The 19,076-nt window shown below is 37.3% G+C and overlaps 1 protein-coding gene across 1 annotated transcript in view; it reads left to right on the forward strand.

The window, feature by feature from the left end:
* LOC130636719 (uncharacterized) overlaps positions 1 to 17,939 on the forward strand; it is a 57,164-nt gene extending 39,225 nt beyond the window's left edge. The window contains exons 38-69 of the mRNA XM_057446539.1: positions 83 to 217; positions 392 to 693; positions 793 to 954; positions 1,144 to 1,320; positions 1,635 to 1,752; positions 2,428 to 2,831; positions 3,269 to 3,457; positions 3,727 to 3,916; positions 4,081 to 4,241; positions 4,458 to 4,595; positions 5,013 to 5,254; positions 5,428 to 5,756; positions 6,067 to 6,321; positions 6,675 to 7,558; positions 7,861 to 8,029; positions 8,234 to 8,478; positions 8,654 to 8,830; positions 9,072 to 9,420; positions 9,496 to 9,911; positions 10,086 to 10,258; positions 10,535 to 10,805; positions 11,215 to 11,679; positions 12,293 to 12,529; positions 12,735 to 13,019; positions 13,299 to 13,526; positions 13,645 to 14,181; positions 14,365 to 14,689; positions 14,773 to 14,999; positions 15,078 to 15,434; positions 16,339 to 16,557; positions 16,808 to 16,974; positions 17,064 to 17,939. Of these exons, the coding sequence (XP_057302522.1) occupies positions 83 to 217; positions 392 to 693; positions 793 to 954; positions 1,144 to 1,320; positions 1,635 to 1,752; positions 2,428 to 2,831; positions 3,269 to 3,457; positions 3,727 to 3,916; positions 4,081 to 4,241; positions 4,458 to 4,595; positions 5,013 to 5,254; positions 5,428 to 5,756; positions 6,067 to 6,321; positions 6,675 to 7,558; positions 7,861 to 8,029; positions 8,234 to 8,478; positions 8,654 to 8,830; positions 9,072 to 9,420; positions 9,496 to 9,911; positions 10,086 to 10,258; positions 10,535 to 10,805; positions 11,215 to 11,679; positions 12,293 to 12,529; positions 12,735 to 13,019; positions 13,299 to 13,526; positions 13,645 to 14,181; positions 14,365 to 14,689; positions 14,773 to 14,999; positions 15,078 to 15,434; positions 16,339 to 16,557; positions 16,808 to 16,974; positions 17,064 to 17,367 (8,837 nt within the window). The 3' untranslated portion in view covers positions 17,368 to 17,939. The remainder of the gene's footprint in view (positions 1 to 82; positions 218 to 391; positions 694 to 792; positions 955 to 1,143; positions 1,321 to 1,634; positions 1,753 to 2,427; positions 2,832 to 3,268; positions 3,458 to 3,726; positions 3,917 to 4,080; positions 4,242 to 4,457; positions 4,596 to 5,012; positions 5,255 to 5,427; positions 5,757 to 6,066; positions 6,322 to 6,674; positions 7,559 to 7,860; positions 8,030 to 8,233; positions 8,479 to 8,653; positions 8,831 to 9,071; positions 9,421 to 9,495; positions 9,912 to 10,085; positions 10,259 to 10,534; positions 10,806 to 11,214; positions 11,680 to 12,292; positions 12,530 to 12,734; positions 13,020 to 13,298; positions 13,527 to 13,644; positions 14,182 to 14,364; positions 14,690 to 14,772; positions 15,000 to 15,077; positions 15,435 to 16,338; positions 16,558 to 16,807; positions 16,975 to 17,063) is intronic.
* Positions 17,940 to 19,076: the final 1,137 nt, after the last annotated feature.

Below are 19,076 nucleotides of genomic sequence, written 5' to 3' on the forward strand. Positions count from 1 at the left end.
TATTTCTTTGGTTTCTTAGATTGAATCTGTTGTATCTCTATCCTCTATATTTAATCATCGTAATTTCATGTATTATATGCAGGCTATCAAGAAAGTCCTGGAACTCTTCGACACTCGATGGAAGATACATGTGTACAATGTCCACCAGGAACGTTTGGAGCTGCTGTTGACAGAACCATTTGCATCAAATGTAGAGCAGGAGTTATATGTGAAACTGGTGAGCATGTTTTTATATGTCTTATCTTTCGAGAACAGCTCGATGCCTGAATTCCTTTAAATAAAAAAAAATAAAAAAAAACGTTTTCTAGGAAATAATGTTAGAACTACCTTTCTATGAAAAACTTTGATACAGAAAGGTTAAAAAACTGAAGAAACCCACTTCTCTACATAGGTGCCACCACCGATAATCCTCTTGGGAACAATACCAAATATGGAGTTAATTACACCAATTCATACCCATGCCCCATTGGTTACTATTGTTTATCTGGAGATAAGATACCACGACCCTGTCCAAATGGTACATATAACAACGTAGAATTTGCATCTGAGATATCCAACTGTACTTTGTGTCCTGTTAATCATTTCAATCACCGACTGGCACAAGCTGAATGTCTCCACTGTGGTGGACAGTCAAAGCAACCCTTCCCAGGACAAGACAAGTGTCAATGTAATGGTAACCACAGAGTATTTATGGTGAGTTGTTGTTTGTTGTTGTTGCTGTTGTTGTTGTTGTTATTGTTGTTGTTTTTGTTTTTGTTGTTGTTGTTACTCATTTTTTTCCTTATTTTGTAGCCAAGTGACAAGACATGTCTGTGCGAAAAAGGTTACAAGGTCTTTGAAGGACGCGAACAAGACTGTGCACAGAATCTGTACGATATCTGTTCAGAGGGACAGTGGAGAAGTCAAAATGGCGCTTGTTTAAATCAGCAACAATGGCAAACAGCGTGTACAGAGGTATGATAATTTGTATGTGTGTAACAAAGCTGTATGATGCAATTCTAGATACTTTTTTACAGTATGAACTTGGTTTGGGTATTAGTCGGCCATTTATACCACGTTTACCAGTTAACATGAAGTCAATTATAATTTTTAGTTATTTTTTGCTGTTTTTTTATTTTGTTATATGTATGTGTATCTTTGTAGGTATGTGAGGAAGGTAAATATGTCGGTTTCGATCGCGAGCTCGGTTTATGTTTGTGTAAAGTTGATGATTTGGAGAAAATATGTAATCGTGAATGTCGCATCCGACAAAAAAGGATTATGCAGTATGTCTGTACGGATCCAGTCACGATAAGAATAACAAGAACTGATCGCTCAGTGGTAAGTGGCTTACACAATGCTTTTAACAAATCTGGAACTCCTAGCCATGGTGTTTGTAAATATTCTTCTTGTTTGTAAGAATTTTTTTCGCTTCATGCTCTTATAAGCTCTCAAGAAAACGATGTTTAAACGAAGAGATGAATGATTTGCGGTTGTTATTGTTATGTAGCTAGCCTATAATCGGTGTTAACCAGTCATTACAAGGCTAAATGAGAACTAGGCCTTATTAGAAAGCAGATTTACATGCTTTACCTTCACACCTGTAGCTACCGCTGTGGTAACAAGAAAACATTCTGATGTCATTCTCACTTTAGGTTAACATGTTATATTCCGACTTACTTAACATACCCAACTTTCGTGAAGCTTTCTCGAAAGATAAGTGTGAGAAATTAGACGGCAAAGCTTATCCGTTCTACATGGTGCAAGTTGGAGGTGAGTTCGATATGTAATGATTATGTTACTGTAATGTTATGTGTTTTTCATCTACTCTAACGGAATTCATTTTCGCCAGTTTTTATCAATTTTGTGAAAATTAGCTCCCGCTGGAATTATTGAGGAGCTGACTATTCACGAAAACCAACATTTAGATTTTATAGCTTCTTTGAAAAACGACATATTTTTTTCTTCTTGGTGACCTAAAACTTTTGTAACATATGTGTGAATTTTAACTTTAGTAGTCTTTGTGTCTAAAAACAGTATAAATCGAGCAAATAATATTACCGAATTGTTTTTTGACGAAATTTAATTCTTGAGAAGTTTAACGACTTGCTAACTTCGCAAAAATTAGCTGTCGCGAAAAAAAATTAAAAAAAAATTCCTTATATATTATTATTTTGTTATCGCTTCAAAATTCAAAATGATCAACCACTATTTTTTTCCGTGCCCTGTATAACTTAAGTTCTGTGATGACAACGCTGTCCTCTCTTATGAAGTTTCAACTCATGTGCTCAGTGTATGACCGATCTACGGATGAAAATATTTTTAATATTTCTCTGCAAAATAAAACAAGGAAGTGTGTCCATTACATTCACAAAAAAAGTAGGTACATGTCAATTAATTATCTATGTTCATGCTGGATGTTGCGAACCTTGTTTTTTTAAATTTCAGTGAAAGGATTCACTGGAGCTTACGACCCTCCACCTGACGTGATAGTAGAAATGTTTCAACGAAATGCTGTGAATGCTTCTGCATCATTCCCTTCATCACCATCACGCAGGCGGAGAAACCTACTTGCTGTTTCCGTCACCAATCCAGACATCAGCGGTATCACCAGCCCAACCACTTGTTTACGTTTCAACGAAGCCATGTTGTTTAGCGTCACAAATGATTTTTACCCGCAATATGACGAGACGAATTTGTACAATACGAACCCTGATTTTGACTTTGGTGCGTTTAAAGACCTTGCGGAGAGGCACAGGTTAATGGAGACAAATTCCACCTTGTTTGCTTTCAGGTTTCAAGCAGCAGGCGTTTACGCGTTTAAAATGAGCTCTTCCGGAAGTCAAAGAATGGTAAGCTGTCAGTTTTATCTTTCTGTTTTGTGTGCGATGCCACCAGGAAGAGACACAAGCTGGCATTTCCAGAAAGTGTTAAAAAATCAATCAATTTGATCTTTTTGTTTGTTGTGCGGTGTACTAACCTCATGCTCTCAATAGCCAAGCAATTTTTTTACCATATTCCATAACTCTGGGTGATGAAAGCAGTATATTTATATGGTTTTTAATAAAATATTTTCTGCAATAAAACGATTTTAAAAATGTTACTTTGCTGACTTGTCTGTGCTCTTTTAAAATTATTGTTCTTTATTTATTTTTTCTTTAATCCATAATAACTTCTAAAATAACTCACTTAAGATCGTCCATGTTAGGCAACACAAAATAAGTCTATACAGATAAATTTCCGTCCCTTCTTTTTATTATACTTTAGTGTTGAACTTTATTTATTTCAGTATGTACGTGTCATGGCTCCTGGTGCACAGTGTGGTGAAGATGGTCCCTTCTTCGCGACCACTCCACGTTCAGTTATTCAAAATGGTATCGCTATAGACTCCAGTATATTAATCACTCCTGATTGGTTGTTAATTGGTCTCATGTTGGCCTGCTTCTTTGTACTGGTGTTAGTTCTTGTCTTAGCACTGGTAAGAAAGTTGTTTTATGTGTTGATTTGTTGATGTAATAAATATGGTGGGTTTAAATTAAGATTTTTTTATGTATGGAATTAAATTAGAAACATGAGAAATGAACAGGTTTGACATCTGGTGAAGTTTCATCTTTTTTGACTGTTAGCACAATCAGTATAACTGATCATGTTGTCCAGCTTCTTGGTGTCTTTTGACGATGGGCTGTGATGAGAATAAAAATTTGGAAGTATCTTCTACAACTGTTGTATTTTAACCTTCATACTTAGTTCATGTTCCGTACTCATGGATGGCGTAAATCATTATACCAAAACCCAAGATATAGACAAGCAACACAGCTGTATGATTTTGATGACTATTCATCTAAAGGCTCAGCTGTCCACCCGCTTAAGAAATATCACCGCACTAAAATGGTGATGGAGCAGTTAGAGAAACCGCCTGGCAAATCTGAGGGTCAAGGTCAGTGTTTTGTAAAGTGAAAGTTGTCTGTTTTTAATGGGATTTTTTAGTAAGGTAAACTTCGCAGACAGGAGACATTTTTCGCGATAACGAATTGGTGATCGACGTTTTTTTTGGAATTAAAAAGTGTTATTCTATAGTGAACGTGCGATTTTGTACTTCAGGTCAAATGGTGGCTATCGATGCAGCTGGTGTAAAAGGCGATGAGTTCTGGGATTATGACCAGCAGGCAGACTTGGAAGCGTTTAGCACGAAAGATTTCTACTCAACGCTTGCTAAACAAACAAGTGAAATTACAGCCGCTCTTGCTAGACAAAAAGATCAAGTAAAGAATTACTAATTATTTGTTTGTTTGCTTACTTGTTTGTTTGTTTTTATTTGTGTGCTGCGCCAAACTCTTGTGCTTTCTAAAACTTTATTTCTGTTTTTTTTATCTTTATTGTTTATATTTGTATGTTTGTTTGTTGTCTTTTTTGTTGTTTTGTTTGTTTGTTTTTTTGTTGTTTTTGTTTAAGTTAATAACAAAATCCGTATTTTCCAGGTCAAACAACTCTACAACAAAATAACGGGTCAAGCTGAATCTCTAAAAGGATTGTGGGTTGCGAAGCTTAACTTGAAAGGACGAAGCGCACTTGCTACGACTGAAGACTTGCAATTGTACGAAAGAAACAAGGCTGAAGTATGAATTACTTTTCTATTGTTATGATGGCATTTCTCTCATATATTTTAAAAAAGCTAGGCACAAACTGTTAAATTTTTTATAATGTTTTAAGAGCAAATAATGATATTTTCTTGTGCATTTGACTCCTTTCATGTGTTCCTTGTCTAACTGACTTTCTTAAGAATTCTTATGGGTAGCCAGCCTTTTTTATTGCTCTATCTGTAAATTATTTACGCGTCACAAAACGTTTTGTTAAGGCAACGTCCTAAAATGACAATGGAAATCGTCGCAATATTAAGCAAATGGTTTTGTCTTGTTTTGTCACAAGTATATAAGTTTAAAATTTTGGACTTGCAAAAATATAATAAAAACGTCTTGAAAAGCTGAGACCATGTTTCTTATGTATTATACGGACACGCATCTCAATGTGTTTAGCTTGAAGAGGAAATTGAAAGGAGAAAAGAACTCGGCTTCAACTTCCAGCAGATACTAAGACAACAAAACGAAATATTTGTCAACGATGAAGACGAGCGCGAGAAACATCAAGTTGCATTTATGGCTATTGCTCGAGAGATCACTCGCCTTTTAAAAGAATATGCTGAATTTGATAAAACGAATGTCAATGAGGCTGGAACGAGAGATTACGAAACTGAATTTGACGAAAATCTACAACATAAGTACGTTATTTGTTTCTTTTTGTTTATTTGTGTTTTTTTAATAATTTTTCATTGTATAATTGTTATCACTTTGTTAGCAAGTGGAAATACACTTAAAAGACTTTGTTAGCAAGTGGAAATACACTTAAAAGTTTTTTCCACTTATTCATAAATTTTTTGCATTGCTTCCACAGAGTTGGTAGTCGTGTGGAAATGCTCATCCACAAGCTAACAGCAGAGCTTACCAGTGAAGCGCAACGTCGTGGAGCACTTGGTATAATCGGCCAACAAACTGGTGCGGTAATGTTGATGAAAGACGGTACCGCTGTTCAGCGAGAACAGATACTAAATGCTGATGGTTCAGTCACTGATAGCAATTTGGTCACCTTTGATCAAAAGACAGGTCTTCTTATGCCGAACAATCAAGAAGTTAGTATGCTGTTACCAGATGGTGTGACCACGGTCGATGTACCTAAAGGGTTTTTCGTGCATCCCGTTACATGCAGGTTGATGCCAATAGAAGGTTTGTTACTATGTTGAGCTTTTTCCTTATCCTGTATACATTTGAACGGTAAGCCTGTATGTTTATTTTAACGTATTTCTTGCTTTGATTTAACTTTAACATTTAACTCATCAAATTGTTCAAAGTCATAATATTAACCTAAAGATTTTTGCTCATAGAATGTTTTTTTTTTATATATATATAAATACTTTTATATTGATCCTAAACTGGCAACTTTTTGTGATGGAGAATTTGTATGGCGAGTATTGATTAATAAACAATATCTTGACTAGTAGTGTTTTATAAGAAAATTGTTTAATTTAATCTACAGGTAATGTTGCTTTTGATCCAGTGGCATCCCGGCTAGTGTTTACTACTGACAGTCCAAATGGAGAAGCATCCAATTCACATGATAGGTTAATACCGTACATACCGTATCCTACAAATCCTGAAACAGGTCAACCAACCAAAACAAATTTTAGTCCATTGGAGAAGAAGAGTGATATGACTTTCAATGGTCCTATGGTCGATTCGAAGACAGGACAGACAGTACCTATTCTTGGAATGACTATTCACCCGACAACAGGTTTCTTGATTTTTTTTGTCCAACCGTAACCTAACCTAAAACCAATTAAGCATCCACCTCCATTCAGAAGTACTTACAAAGTAAGCGCCCTGAGATTAAGAGGGAATATACTTAAGCCACTAAGAGTTCCAAGCCACCGTCACCACTAAAGAAAGACTTTTATTGATGGGGCTTTTTGTCATCGGTATTGGTCTCTATTTTTCAATAATATATGTTTGTGGTAAATCATTTTTCAGTTGGGAAAATTAGAAAAGTATTGTGTGCCTTCTGATAATGCTTCACTCTCCTATTTTATGTCTTTTACAGAGATTGTCTTTGTGTTTTAAGAACCATGTGATCACTCTTACTTTCAGGAAACGCCTACCCTGTGGGAGGTACTCATCAAGATCCTGTTACATCACTTCCCATACCAATCGAGTTAGGCTCTATATTTGTCGATCGCGTTGTCAATCAACCGGTGCCCATCATGACGGTGACGATAGACGAAATGACAGGAGATGCTATCCCTGTCGGTGGCATGACGTTAGATGAACCTTCGTCACCAGTTCTATTGTATGACAAATTTACTGAGATGCTGTCTAAGAAAAACATGAAAGTGACCAGTGTCCGCTTGGCTGACTCAGCAGAATGGGAAGTTGAAAGACTCAATGGTGGAGAGCGTGCGCTAATGGATGTCAATGAATTGTATCACGAAACTCGATTAATAGACGCTTTGCACGATTTGAAAGATGCACTGACTGGTGTAAACAAGTCAAGTGGTCGTCATGAACAGAACATCCTCGAGACAGCATTAAAAGACTTACACAAAGCACGTTCCAGAGTAAGAACAGTCTTACTTCGTGATGGACATGATCTTGTGAGAAGACTAGAACGCGCTTCTCTATTATCAGAGACAGGTGGTAGTCCCGGTATGTACGAATTCATTCTGACTGGTCAACTCCTTCCTATCATAGTGGGTGCCAACATGAAGGATCCGTCTGGATCTGGTCTGGATGTACCCATACTTGGAGTTGATCGCAACAAAGAGACTGGTAACTGGATACCATTAGGAGGGTCAGTGGAAGACCCATTAGGCGATGGGTTGGTACCTATTGTCCTTGGAGAAAAGGTGGTGGACCCAATCTCTCAAAAACGAACTTATTGCGTCGGTGTAAAATATAACCACGAGATCGGAATCACTGAACCAGTGACTTCATCTGGCAAAAATAAAAAGAAGCGAAAGCCACCATTTGGTTCAGTAAGCTATTTACCTTTCCTTCTTAAATTAACAAATATTTAACGATATTTCGCGAATTTGGTCAAAATCGTGATGTCAAATACGCGCGAAAACATTGTTGAATTGGAATTAATCACAAAACGACAACAATAGCTTTTTATATATATATTATTGTTTGTTATTAATAATGTTAATTCAAGAAACATGGACAAGAAATCCTCAAATTGCATGGTATAGGTACCGTCGAAAATAGTACGTTAAGGTGTTTCATCTTTTCTTGAGGTTGAGGCTGTTCATTTAATTTTATATATTTTTTCTTGCAGGTGCAATTACTAGAGGAAGAAATAGCTGGTCGTCGAAGTTATTGGAGACGACAACGAAAGCGTGAGGAGGAATTGTCTGCACTTGAAGGTGTGGTTGGTAAACAGCTGATGGAGAATGAGTATGTGACAGCGGAGTCGATCAGGATGAAGTTGGATATAATCGCAGAAAGTAGGTTGACATTCTATGTAGGCTACGGTGGAAAGAATAAGATTATATGGCGACGATTTCTTATACATTTTAGAAAGGTTATTTGTCACAGAAGTTTCTTAAAATCTATACATATCTGCATTTTGTTGGCACAGTTCTTAACTTCCACGCGATTCTAGAATTCTTGAATTTTGCATGCTTCTAGGATTAATGTGACTTGTTTAGATACGTCTACCTTATCCGACGCACACCGTCGCGAAATGCAACGCCGCGCTGACGCAGCGATCGACCACGCGTCTGCACTTCCACCAGAGGTGGTGTCCGTACTCACACAATGCGATAGCTTGGAGAGGCAGCGCGAAGAACTTCATCAACAGTCGCACGGAAAACTGCTAGAAGTGATTGAACGATTTTTCAGCAAACTTGAAGCCGAAGAAAAGAAATACCGAACTCGAATGGACGAGTTAGAAGTAAGTTGCGAGTAACATTTTATGCGAAAATAAGCCAAAACATTCGAAAAACCGTGTTAAAATACCGCAACACAAATGTTACGTCTTGATACTTTTATAACTTCCTTTTTATCCAGGATGCAATAAGTAACTTTTTTTTCACCCAGGTTGCAATGAATAACTTTTTTTCACCCAGGGCGCAATGAATCCAGATGCAGAGGAAGCAGTTTCTGAACGTTTCCAAAACGCAAAGGCTCGTTTACGAAACGAATTACACGACCACTTGCAGAGTCGCATCGAAACGCTGGACGAACAACACGAATCGCTCGAATACATTCGAGAGAAAGCCGAACTGTGTGCAGCTGAAGCCAAGGTAAAATATTCATAGCTTAAACTCATCGCAAGGTTTTTTGTTATTTCCTTTGTGTTTAAAATTGCGGCTTAGAGATATAATGTCTTCGTATTTTAAATACTCTCTACTATTAATATATTTAGTAACTACCACATTTCCTATTTTTGTTAAATTCGTGGAAATTTCATTTCATAACTTCCGTGACTGTCGGATTAAGTAATATAAGTTTATTTCGTTTGATGCTGATTTATCAACTTTTTAGGCCATCTTAAATAACACTGAGTTCCACGCTGGTGATTATGATGCGTTAATACCTGGTGTATATGGAGAACCTAACCTTTCTTCAGACGAATCTAGCAGAGAGATCATTCCTCTACTGCAACGTCTTATCAAGGTCATTGAAGAATCTGGTCCCTTACCGGAATGGGCAGGCGCAATGCAACAGGCCCTCGGTGGATCACAAGGTATGCCGGGTGCTGTGCAATTCGGAGGTGGAACCTTTGCAAGTGATCCAGCGCAGAGGGTAGGAATTCCTGGTGAGCGAAGACAAGCTATGTTTATGCAAGGACTCGGTGGAGGAGTTCAGAATGCACCTGCGGGATATACAGGAGGTCAGATTGGTTTCTTATTTTCTAACCTCGATTTGTTGTATCTGATTTGTAGTATATCTTGTTTTATTACTTTAGGGGTTCCTGGCATAAACATTTCTGGTGCAGGGCCTGGCATGAACATGTCCGAAACATCATTAAAAGATGGTGCTCCGTCTGCAGCTATATATGAAAGTGATGTCTTTACTCCAGCACCTTTGCAGTCTCGTGCTTCGCTCTCCGCTGAGGAGATTCTCGCTCGAGTCGAAGTTGCTAAATTAGGTGAAGCGAGCAGTGGAGGAGCGATTGATATAAAAGACGTCATCAACGCAGGAGAGTTAACTGATGAAAAACGAAAAGAAATTGCTAAAGCGTTGGTTGAAAAGCATATGATCGAGTCTGTGGATTTGGAAAATCAACTCCGTGAAAATGAGATCAATGAGATCAATTTCATTCTTCAAGACATTGATGCGAAAAAGAAACAGGCTATCCTCGAAATTCAACAAGAACTGAAGGTAAATTGCAAAAACGTTACGTTTTTTTTTCAATTTTCATATTAGTAAGGGGAATTTTGGTGTTGTACTATAATAACCTCGTTAATTCTAGTTTGGTCTAAGTCTACGTGCATTCACGTCTTACATGTGTATTTCCTCCTCAGAAGTGTCAAAATGTTCATATATTTTGCACAGGAAAAACTTGAAGGAGTCACTGACGAAGCAGAGCGCGAAAAAATTATTATGGAGCATGCCCAGAAGATGGAAGAAGTCTCGGACAAATTCGCACAGCTTAAAGAGAGACGATTGAAAGCAATGCGAAATAAATTGAAGAAAGATAGACTAAAGCGGAAGGAGTCATTGTACAGGTGTGTTTTTGTTGTCGTTGTTGTTGTTTTTGTTGTTGTTGTTCTCGTTGTTGCTGTTGTTGTTATTGTCGTCGTCGTTGACGTCGTTGTCGTTGTTGCTGTCGTAGTTGCCGTTTTCGTTGTTTTTGTCGTCGTCGTTGTTGCTGTTGTCGTTGTCGCTGTCGTCGTTGTTTTTGTTGTTGTATTTTTGAAAATTTGATAACAAAAACCTTGCAAATATTGTTTCTTGAACTTGTTTGGTTTTTTAAAAGAAAAAAATTTCCGTCTTTGTTTTAGGAAACACATGGAAGAAGCGCGAAATGCAGGAGTAGCGGAGATCATTGATCACAAACTACCTACTGAGGATGAGATTGATCGAGACATGCAGTTGTTAGCCAAACAGCAAGAGAAGCTTCTAAACGAATTGAAAAAGGCTTACGAAGAAGAAGCTGAGAAATCGAGGCAAGACATGGAAGATGGTAAACAAAGAGAAATGGAGGAGCGACTGCGTTCCATGAATTTGAAATTTTCGCCAGAAGAGGAAGAAGAGTTAGAACGATTAAAAGCAGTAAGTTGTACAAGCTGTCAGATTAAACAATTTCATTATCTCGTGTTCGATCACGTTTATCTGAAAGTATTTTTCTCTATAAGCGTCGTAAAGACAGACTGTCTACCCCATCCGAGAAGTCAAAAAATTTAACTGAATTCTCAATATTTGATCTGAAACATCTTAGGTGGCGTGTTGTAAAAAATGTCTGTCTGATGTTATAAACTGTTAAGAGCTTTCGCATGTGCTGTAAGATGCTTTTCTACTGGTATTTGAAGAAGGATTAGAAAGGTTAGGAGAAAGTCATTGTGGATCTTATGAAAGAACGTAAACCCTGATATGGTTTATAAAAAGCGCTTCTTGTTCCAGTTGTTGTATTTAGTTGTGACTGATTCAATTTAGAGCTGACCTTATCTGTGTTGAATTTTAGGATCGAGATCGCGACAACAAGTTACGTCAAATGATGAAAGATAGATTGAAATCCCGACGTGGTCAACGCAAACGCCGCCCGTCGGTTTTACCCGATAATCTGACGCCGGAAGAGAAAGCGAATGTGCTTGCTGCTTTAGCCGCCGAGGATGAAGCTGACATTGAATCTGAGACGGCAGCTATTTTGGCAGCACTTGGTGAATTGTCGGATAACAATATCGATAATCGGGAAAAGAAACTATTAAACGTATTGTTGACAAAGAACGAATTATCCGACGAAGATAAAAACGCGTTGGTTGAGAAATTCATGGCACAACAAAGAGAAGCAGACGAGAAATACAACGAGATGAAAGAGTACAGTCAAGCTGCTTTAAAAGCTAAGCTAGAAGCCAGGAGGAAACTGCGAGAAGAAAAGAATAAAGAAGATGCTATGAGAAAGGAAATGGACGGCTTGTCAGGAAAGAGGGTATGTTGTTTCTACCAGTTTTGAAAAGACATGTGTTTTTTGGTAAAAATAGTGATAACGAAAGTTCTTTTTCTTTGATTGGTGTTCGCTTTTTGTAAGTAATTTTCAATCAGTCGAGCAAGTAATTCGCAAAGGCTTTTATCTCATTTCTTTTCATCTCATTTCTTTTCATCTCATTTCAAAGATCGTAACAAAACCAAAAATTTACAACCTTTTCATATCAAACAACGTTCACTTGCCAATGTTTACAAACGGAACTTTCTAGGGTCTTAGATTAGCTGGTTAGATACGAAACCTCAAACTGCGATAATTCTTGTTGAGCATGGTATTTTGTCTCGATTTCCTGGTCTTTCAAAGGCGTTTGAGTTAAATGTTCCATGCTACGGACATTGCAGAAACTGCGGTCAGCGCATTTTTACTGTTTCTTGCCGCCTTACACATCTGCCTAAGAGGCACTTTCGCAGCCTTGTTTTGTCAATTTTCCAAAAAAAATATAAACAGGGTTGTAGATTGCTAGCATTTGTAGACATGTTAAAATTGTGGTAAATAGCTATACAGAAAGGGTTTGCTGATTGACTAAATTTTGACTGATTTTAATATACTTGTAATTTAGAACCAAATGTTGCACGGCGAAGCGACAGCCAGCGATGTAGCCGACATCACTGGCGTTGCTTTGACCCCTGAGCAACTAGCAGCACAGGAAGCCCTCATGGCGAAACAGGAAGAAAAACAAGCGCGCTTGTTACTCGACCAATACAATGAAAACAAAGAAATTGAAGACGAGCTTCAGTCACAGGAACAAATGGCTAAACAACATATCTCTGAACAACTTGATGAACAAAAGAGAAAGGTACTTATATTTTGAAAAGATATAAGATTGCGGTAGATTGTGCTTTTTGTTCTTAATTTGTAACACCTTAAGCAATTGAAAAAAAATTAAAACAAAGTAGATGCATAAAAGTTTGTTTAGTCACTTTTTTTGTAACCTTTTTTGTGTGTTAGTTTTGTTTCAACTAGTACGAAAAGTATATTTAAGGACAATCCTTACGTTTTAGGCTCTAGAAGCTCAACGCGAAAAACTTCAAGCCGAGCTTGAAGCTAAAAAGAAAGACCTGTCTGATGATCAAATGAAACTTCTCATTGACGAGCACAATCAACAACTCGAGTTTCTTGAACGTAACATGGACGCCGAGAAGCAGCGCCAGGTCTTGTCGCTAGCTGATAAGATCGCCGAAAAAAAACGCAAACGCGCGGAAGCTCTCGCGAAACGCCATAACGCCGACAACAAACAGGAATTGTTGAAAGAAAGAAAAGAGAGGAATCAATTACTTGATGAACAGGTAATTTTTCTTCATTTTACTGCGAAGTTCTTTTTGTTTGTTTTTGCTCATTGATGTTATGTGTTTGTTTTGTTTGAATCATATTCTTATATAATGAAAAAAACAAAAGCATAATGGAAGTATGCTTTATTCCTTGGGGGAAGCAAATATAAATGGATATGACGAAATATTTTATACGATACCAGACAGAAAAACAAAGCCAATCTTAATCCTGACTGAATATATATTTTTCTCGTGTAGGCGGTAAATTTTCAATGTGTAAGTGTTTGTACATTATAGTTGCGAGAAAATGAGAACAAGATGTTAGCTGAGAAAGTTGCGGAAGGCGATCCAGAAACAGCAGAGAATATCGTGTTTGCTGCACTTCAACAGCGTCACATACGTGAAAGAATTGAAATGGAAGAGCTGTTCAGAAACGAGGCGGAAGCTGCTAGAGCTTACGCGAAAGCCCAAGTGGATGAAGAGAGACAAAATGAAAAGGAGAAATTAACAGCCCGACAAGATAAGGTGGGATTCGTAATATTCTTGCATCAACCACCTTTTTCCATAAAATTAGTTGCAGTGGATTATTGATATTTCGAACACCCTTCTTGTTACCTTAGTTAACGTACTTTTTCGTTTGTAGGAGTTCATGGAAATGATAAGTAAATCAGGAAACCTGGATAGTGCCGATCTCACTCAAAAGAAAGCTGAGTTGAAGTTGAAGCACAAGAAACAACTTGCACAGTTCGACAAAGAAACGGAAGAGATGCTTGTAGCCGCTGACGTTGATGCTATCCCGTCTCTTGAAGTGAAACACGCGCACCAACGATTGGAATTGCGTGAAAGACAACTGAACGAATTGGCGGGATCGATGAAAAATCTGATTAGCAAAGACGATTTAATTCAACAGTACGCTGAACAAGCGGAAAAGGCTACAGCCGCGGCGAATGATTTCCGTCAACGAACCATGTTCGATATGGCGCAGAAGATTGAGGATATCAAAAACGCGCGGAAGGCGAAGGATGACGAGCAACGTATCGCAATGGAAGAAGAAGTAAGAAAGTTAGAAGAACAACTTGAACGCGAAAGGGAAGCTGAAGCTTTGAGAGAAGCCGAAAAAGAAGCAGACTTAGATTCGGATAGAAAAAGAAGAAAACAAGAAAAGGATGAAGCTGAAAAGGTTTGTTTACTACACAATTTATTTTGCATCATGAGTATGTCATAGAGCTTGTAAAATATAGCAATTGAGATTCGAAGTAATCTGAATACACAGTGCATTTTCTATTTATTTTTGGTTTGGTTTTAAATCGGTAAGATGACCCATTTGTCGTGTGCTACGACTTATTCATCTTGTTTTTTTCAGTTGGCCATTCTTCAAAAAGAAGTCGGTGACACCGAGAAGGAGCGTCTAATGAAAGAGCATCAAGACAACATGGCGAAGTTCGAAGACAACTTGAAGAAAGAGCAGAATCGCACTAAAGAAATGTTACGCAAGAAACTCGAAGAGAGAAGAAAGAAGAAGAAGAGTTTAGAGATGGGCAAGATCAGGGACGACTTTCAAGAAGAGGTTAAAGAAGCAGCACAAGAGGAGAGAGAAAGGTTAGCTGCGCTTCAGAAGGAAGGTGCCAAGGTGCTAGCTTCTGCTACTCCTTCACTGGGTGCAAAACAGATCAGAGAAAAAGAAGAAGGTAAATGCGCCGTATTTTTTATTTTGTTTTGTTTCTATGTTTTATTTGTGTGTTTTGTTTATGCACTGCTATCTTTATTTTAGCTCCAGAGCAAGATGCGTTACAGCAGTCCAAAGCTCCTATGCAATCGGTATTTACTGACTCAGCTGCCGGCATGCCTGTAGCAGCCATGTCTGATCAAGACTGGATGAGAGTATTGGCGGGCTCACCGTTATTTAAAGCAGTTAATGACATCGAAGAAATGATTAAAGATGGAGTCGGTCCACAAGGTGTGATTGGTGCAAAGGGAAGGCCCTATATTGATATTAAGGTAACAATTACTAACATTAGGTTTTGTTTGTTTATATTTTTATGTGTGCATCTACTTCAATATCTTTTTTACTTGCAGGATGCGCAATGGACGTGTCAAGGTGATTTAACACCTGTTGACATCAACGAATTGAACCCTATGCAGTTCGTCGTGTATCGCTTTGGTGTTTTCATAACGCAACTCCTTCAAGACATCATGGACGTTCCCGAAGTTACTCTACTTGTTGCGTCGAGTTTACCACCAAATAATTACTCGAAAAACGCTTTCCGAAACTCGTTCTTTTACGAGCGTTCTCGTCGAATTTTGTTCGTACGACAGGAGCGCATGGACAGTGTCGGGGATTTTGTTGTTCTTCTGATGCATTGCTTAGCACACATCAAAGTGGACGATCTTGCAGATGACAATAACGTTCTCTTTTTGAGAGAATTTTACAAGGTATGGTTTTTATGTGATTTTTTTGGCTCGAGATGTAGAAATACCTTATCGGTAAAAAAAAGTCGGCAAAAAAGTTAGTCGGCAAAAACAAAAAATCGGCAAAAATATCACTTGAGCAAAATTTAGTCACTTTTTGCTATCTAAATTTCTGAATTTATTCACTTTTTGTCGACTAAATTTTTGAATTTAGTCACCAATAAAGAATTGCACAAAACTAATAAAAATTAGCAACAAGAAAAAAAAAAACGGCAAAAAGGGGGTGTTGGAAAAAAAGTTACGTCTGAAAAAAAATGTCGGAAAAAAAGTTTGGTCAGTAATAAAAAGCCGGCAAAACTTTTAGTCAGCAAAAATTATTAGTCACCTAGCCGAAATTTAGTCACTTTTTGCCGACTTTTTTTTTACCGATAAGGTAGGTTATTCAATCATAAAGTTTTCAAAACGCAAAAATAAACTTAGAAGTGTAAAACGATTTTACAAGCGAAGTCATTTTTCTCATTTTTAAAGGAGATGAGAGGCACAGTAAACATGAGTACTAATCGTTAGCCCATGAAAAAATCCATTATCGCCTGTCGTACGTATTCAGGGCATCGCTATTCCATACATCTGTAGAACAAAATACAATCCATCTACCAGTTTGACCGCACAGACGACTGGTGTTTGACGACTAGAATGATTGATATTTTGAGATGGCAAATGCCTTTATTTTTATATTGATACAAAAATCTCGATACATTTCTGATATTTCTTAAAATCTGTATTTACGAACAACTGTGCGTTATAAACGATTTTGATTTGGCATGCGTTCCTAAAAAGGAGTAACAGCCTAATAATACCCCGAAACATAGCTCAAAAACGCATTTTCCCATTTTATAGAGATTGTACTACATTTTTTTATTTCTTTCAGGCTATGCGTGTCTGCTGTCAAGACATGTTCTTCTCCCGTTCACGTTCCACGCCCACCACCGCCCTCTTGACAGATATTCCTTCACAAAACAGAATGCTGGGAACACCTTTAGAACAAGCTTTCAAAGTGATGAAGAAACCGTCGCATAAATTGAACGTAGTAAAAGAGTTGGTTGATGTTAAAGTGAACGATCCCGTTTCACAAGATTTTACGAGCGAGGTATATAAATTGTCGTTGAAACTATACTGATGTACTTGTAGCGAATGTTCAATTTCTGGAACATTCCAACCTCGTTTTTAAGGAGTCTCGGCCTTTCAGAATCGCCTCCTGCGTATCAAAAGAAAAGCTCTGAGAGCGAGGTTGTCTCGAACCCTCTGTATTTAAGGAGAAGTCGAGACGTTAAATTTGCTAGGACATAAAAGATATATAAAATCTGTAAGCCTTTCTGATGTTTTAATTATTTTCACAGGGTGTTACTGAGCGCATCTCCAAATACAACACTTTCGTTGATAACGCTAAGCTACGCGCTTACCTGCGTTCAGTCGGGGCGATTGACACGTCTGAGCAATCAGAAAGCTTCGCCCAAACACGATTAAAAGAATTAACTGGGAAACAGAGCAAATCAGCAGAAACACCGTAAGTTGTTTTAATAATGTTTTCGTCGCTAGATGATTGAATGTCGTATATGTTGTTGACGTTGACGGTACACTCTTTGTTTTTTACAGGCTTCGACGAATGACTTCGAGCAGAATGTCGGTTCTGTCGCCATCGCAACTACTCGATAATCAAATAAACGAGTTAAATAGTCGGATAGACAATCTAAACTCCGAGTTGACAACTATACTTAAATCCACGTCGGACATTGCGAAGAATATCAAAAATCTTGAAGCCAGCGGTACGTCGCCGGAGATATTACAGCGTCGGCGCAAACAATGGGAAGAACACGAATTCAGGAAAAACAATGTAATGAAAAAGTTGAAATTACTTGAGGCTGAAATAGCTCGTAAAGAGAAAGAAAGAGCCACGTAGTGGCTTCAAACAATGTAGATAAATATAAGAAAGCACTAAAAAAGACATTTTAAATGTTTATTTTAATATTTTAATATAAATGCCAACTCTTTCAAATTCAGGGCAGTATTTGAAAAAGTAGGCAGAATTATTTTTAACTTTTTTTTTTTTTTTTTTTTACAGAAGAAAGTTGACTTAAAGATATTTTAGTCTAAAAGAATGGTTTGTGATAACATTTCCAAGATCTTTAAGTCAACGGATTTCTGTGGTAGTAAATAATATATTCCCTGATGGTTATACATTGTGCATAATATTTATAATATAAAAACATATTTTTTCATACCAATAATTTATTTTAACGGCGGGCAACGGATACATTAAAAACATTATTTTTACTCTATTAACATTAATCAACACATTTTTTCAAGGTAATCAATCATTTTTTTTCACGTGAAGGGCGAATTTTGATGAAATTAGTTTGTACTTTTATGGAATGTGATTTTATACTTGTATATATTCACGACTGATTGTAAATTGTTTTATAAGGCTGCACGTTGCGTGTTGTGTATTTGAAATACTATCATATCTATCCACGCTTTTTCCATTATTTCATCCTCACCTAAACATTGTTTTTGTAGCATATCACCTCGTAACTTTATGTTTATTTTTGGTACTTTTACTAGACCCTCCTCCTCCTTTATTGCCATGAGGACGAAGCTGGTTCTTTTTAACCACGCAATCTTAAGCCGGGCGCAACCGATTCAAAATTAATATCCAATTTGTTGGAAATTGGTGAAAGGTCCCCTACTCTAAACTCCCCTACCTATAATAAAAACTTCAACCAACATATTTTTTTCAGTGCAGATTTCTCTAAGATTCACTCGTTTCCTCAAATCACTTTCTTAAAACTCCTCAACAATTATCTAAATTTATTTGTTAACACTTCTATATCTTCCTGGAATGATTATTAGCCATTCACTTTCACAATGTACGCATTTGATTATTTACTGGTGAAGATTCTCAATTTCTTCGCTGGTTGTTGTAATCCTGTAGTGTTTGAAATTGAAACAATACATCCACTTTTACAAGTTAATCTCACCTGTTATTATTTCGAGTACATGATTAAACGTGTTTAAGGGACTTCGTTAAGACATAACAAATACATACAAAAAAACACGTAAACCTTTACTAAAAAACTAAAACCTCTTTCATTTAGAATAATGAATCTCACGCTCCTATTTCGTTAACAAACAAAAAAATAAGACGGTGAGGGCTTATGAATAAAAAACGTTACTTAAAACAAAGATTTACTACAAAATCTCGTCCCCAGTCTTATTTTGGAGTGCTAGACAATTCGCCTCTACATGACACACCCGTTTTAACGCAACTTCGTACCTTTTTGACATCGAGGCCGGTTGTTAAACTTGTTTAGCCGTCAAGTAAGCGCTAGCGGCTTTGGACATAAGCAACAAATCCTGGGAACGAGGATGGTTTCAAAATGCGTACATTAAGATAAGTGACCAAAAAAACGACAAACAGGTCCACACACAGGATGTTATTCAAAGCGTATTGTTTGAACTTAGAAGGTAATACTGGAACTTAAAACGGTTGCGAAAAACATATTTCTACGGAAGACATTGCAAGTGGAAAGATAGATAACAACACAAGAAAATAGCTCCCGCATCTTTATAACAACTTTTTAACATCATCGATTGTTCTACTTCCTCGAA

This window comes from Hydractinia symbiolongicarpus, chromosome 3 (assembly GCF_029227915.1).
Source record: "Hydractinia symbiolongicarpus strain clone_291-10 chromosome 3, HSymV2.1, whole genome shotgun sequence".
In the NCBI taxonomy this organism is placed as follows: Eukaryota; Metazoa; Cnidaria; class Hydrozoa; order Anthoathecata; family Hydractiniidae; genus Hydractinia; species Hydractinia symbiolongicarpus.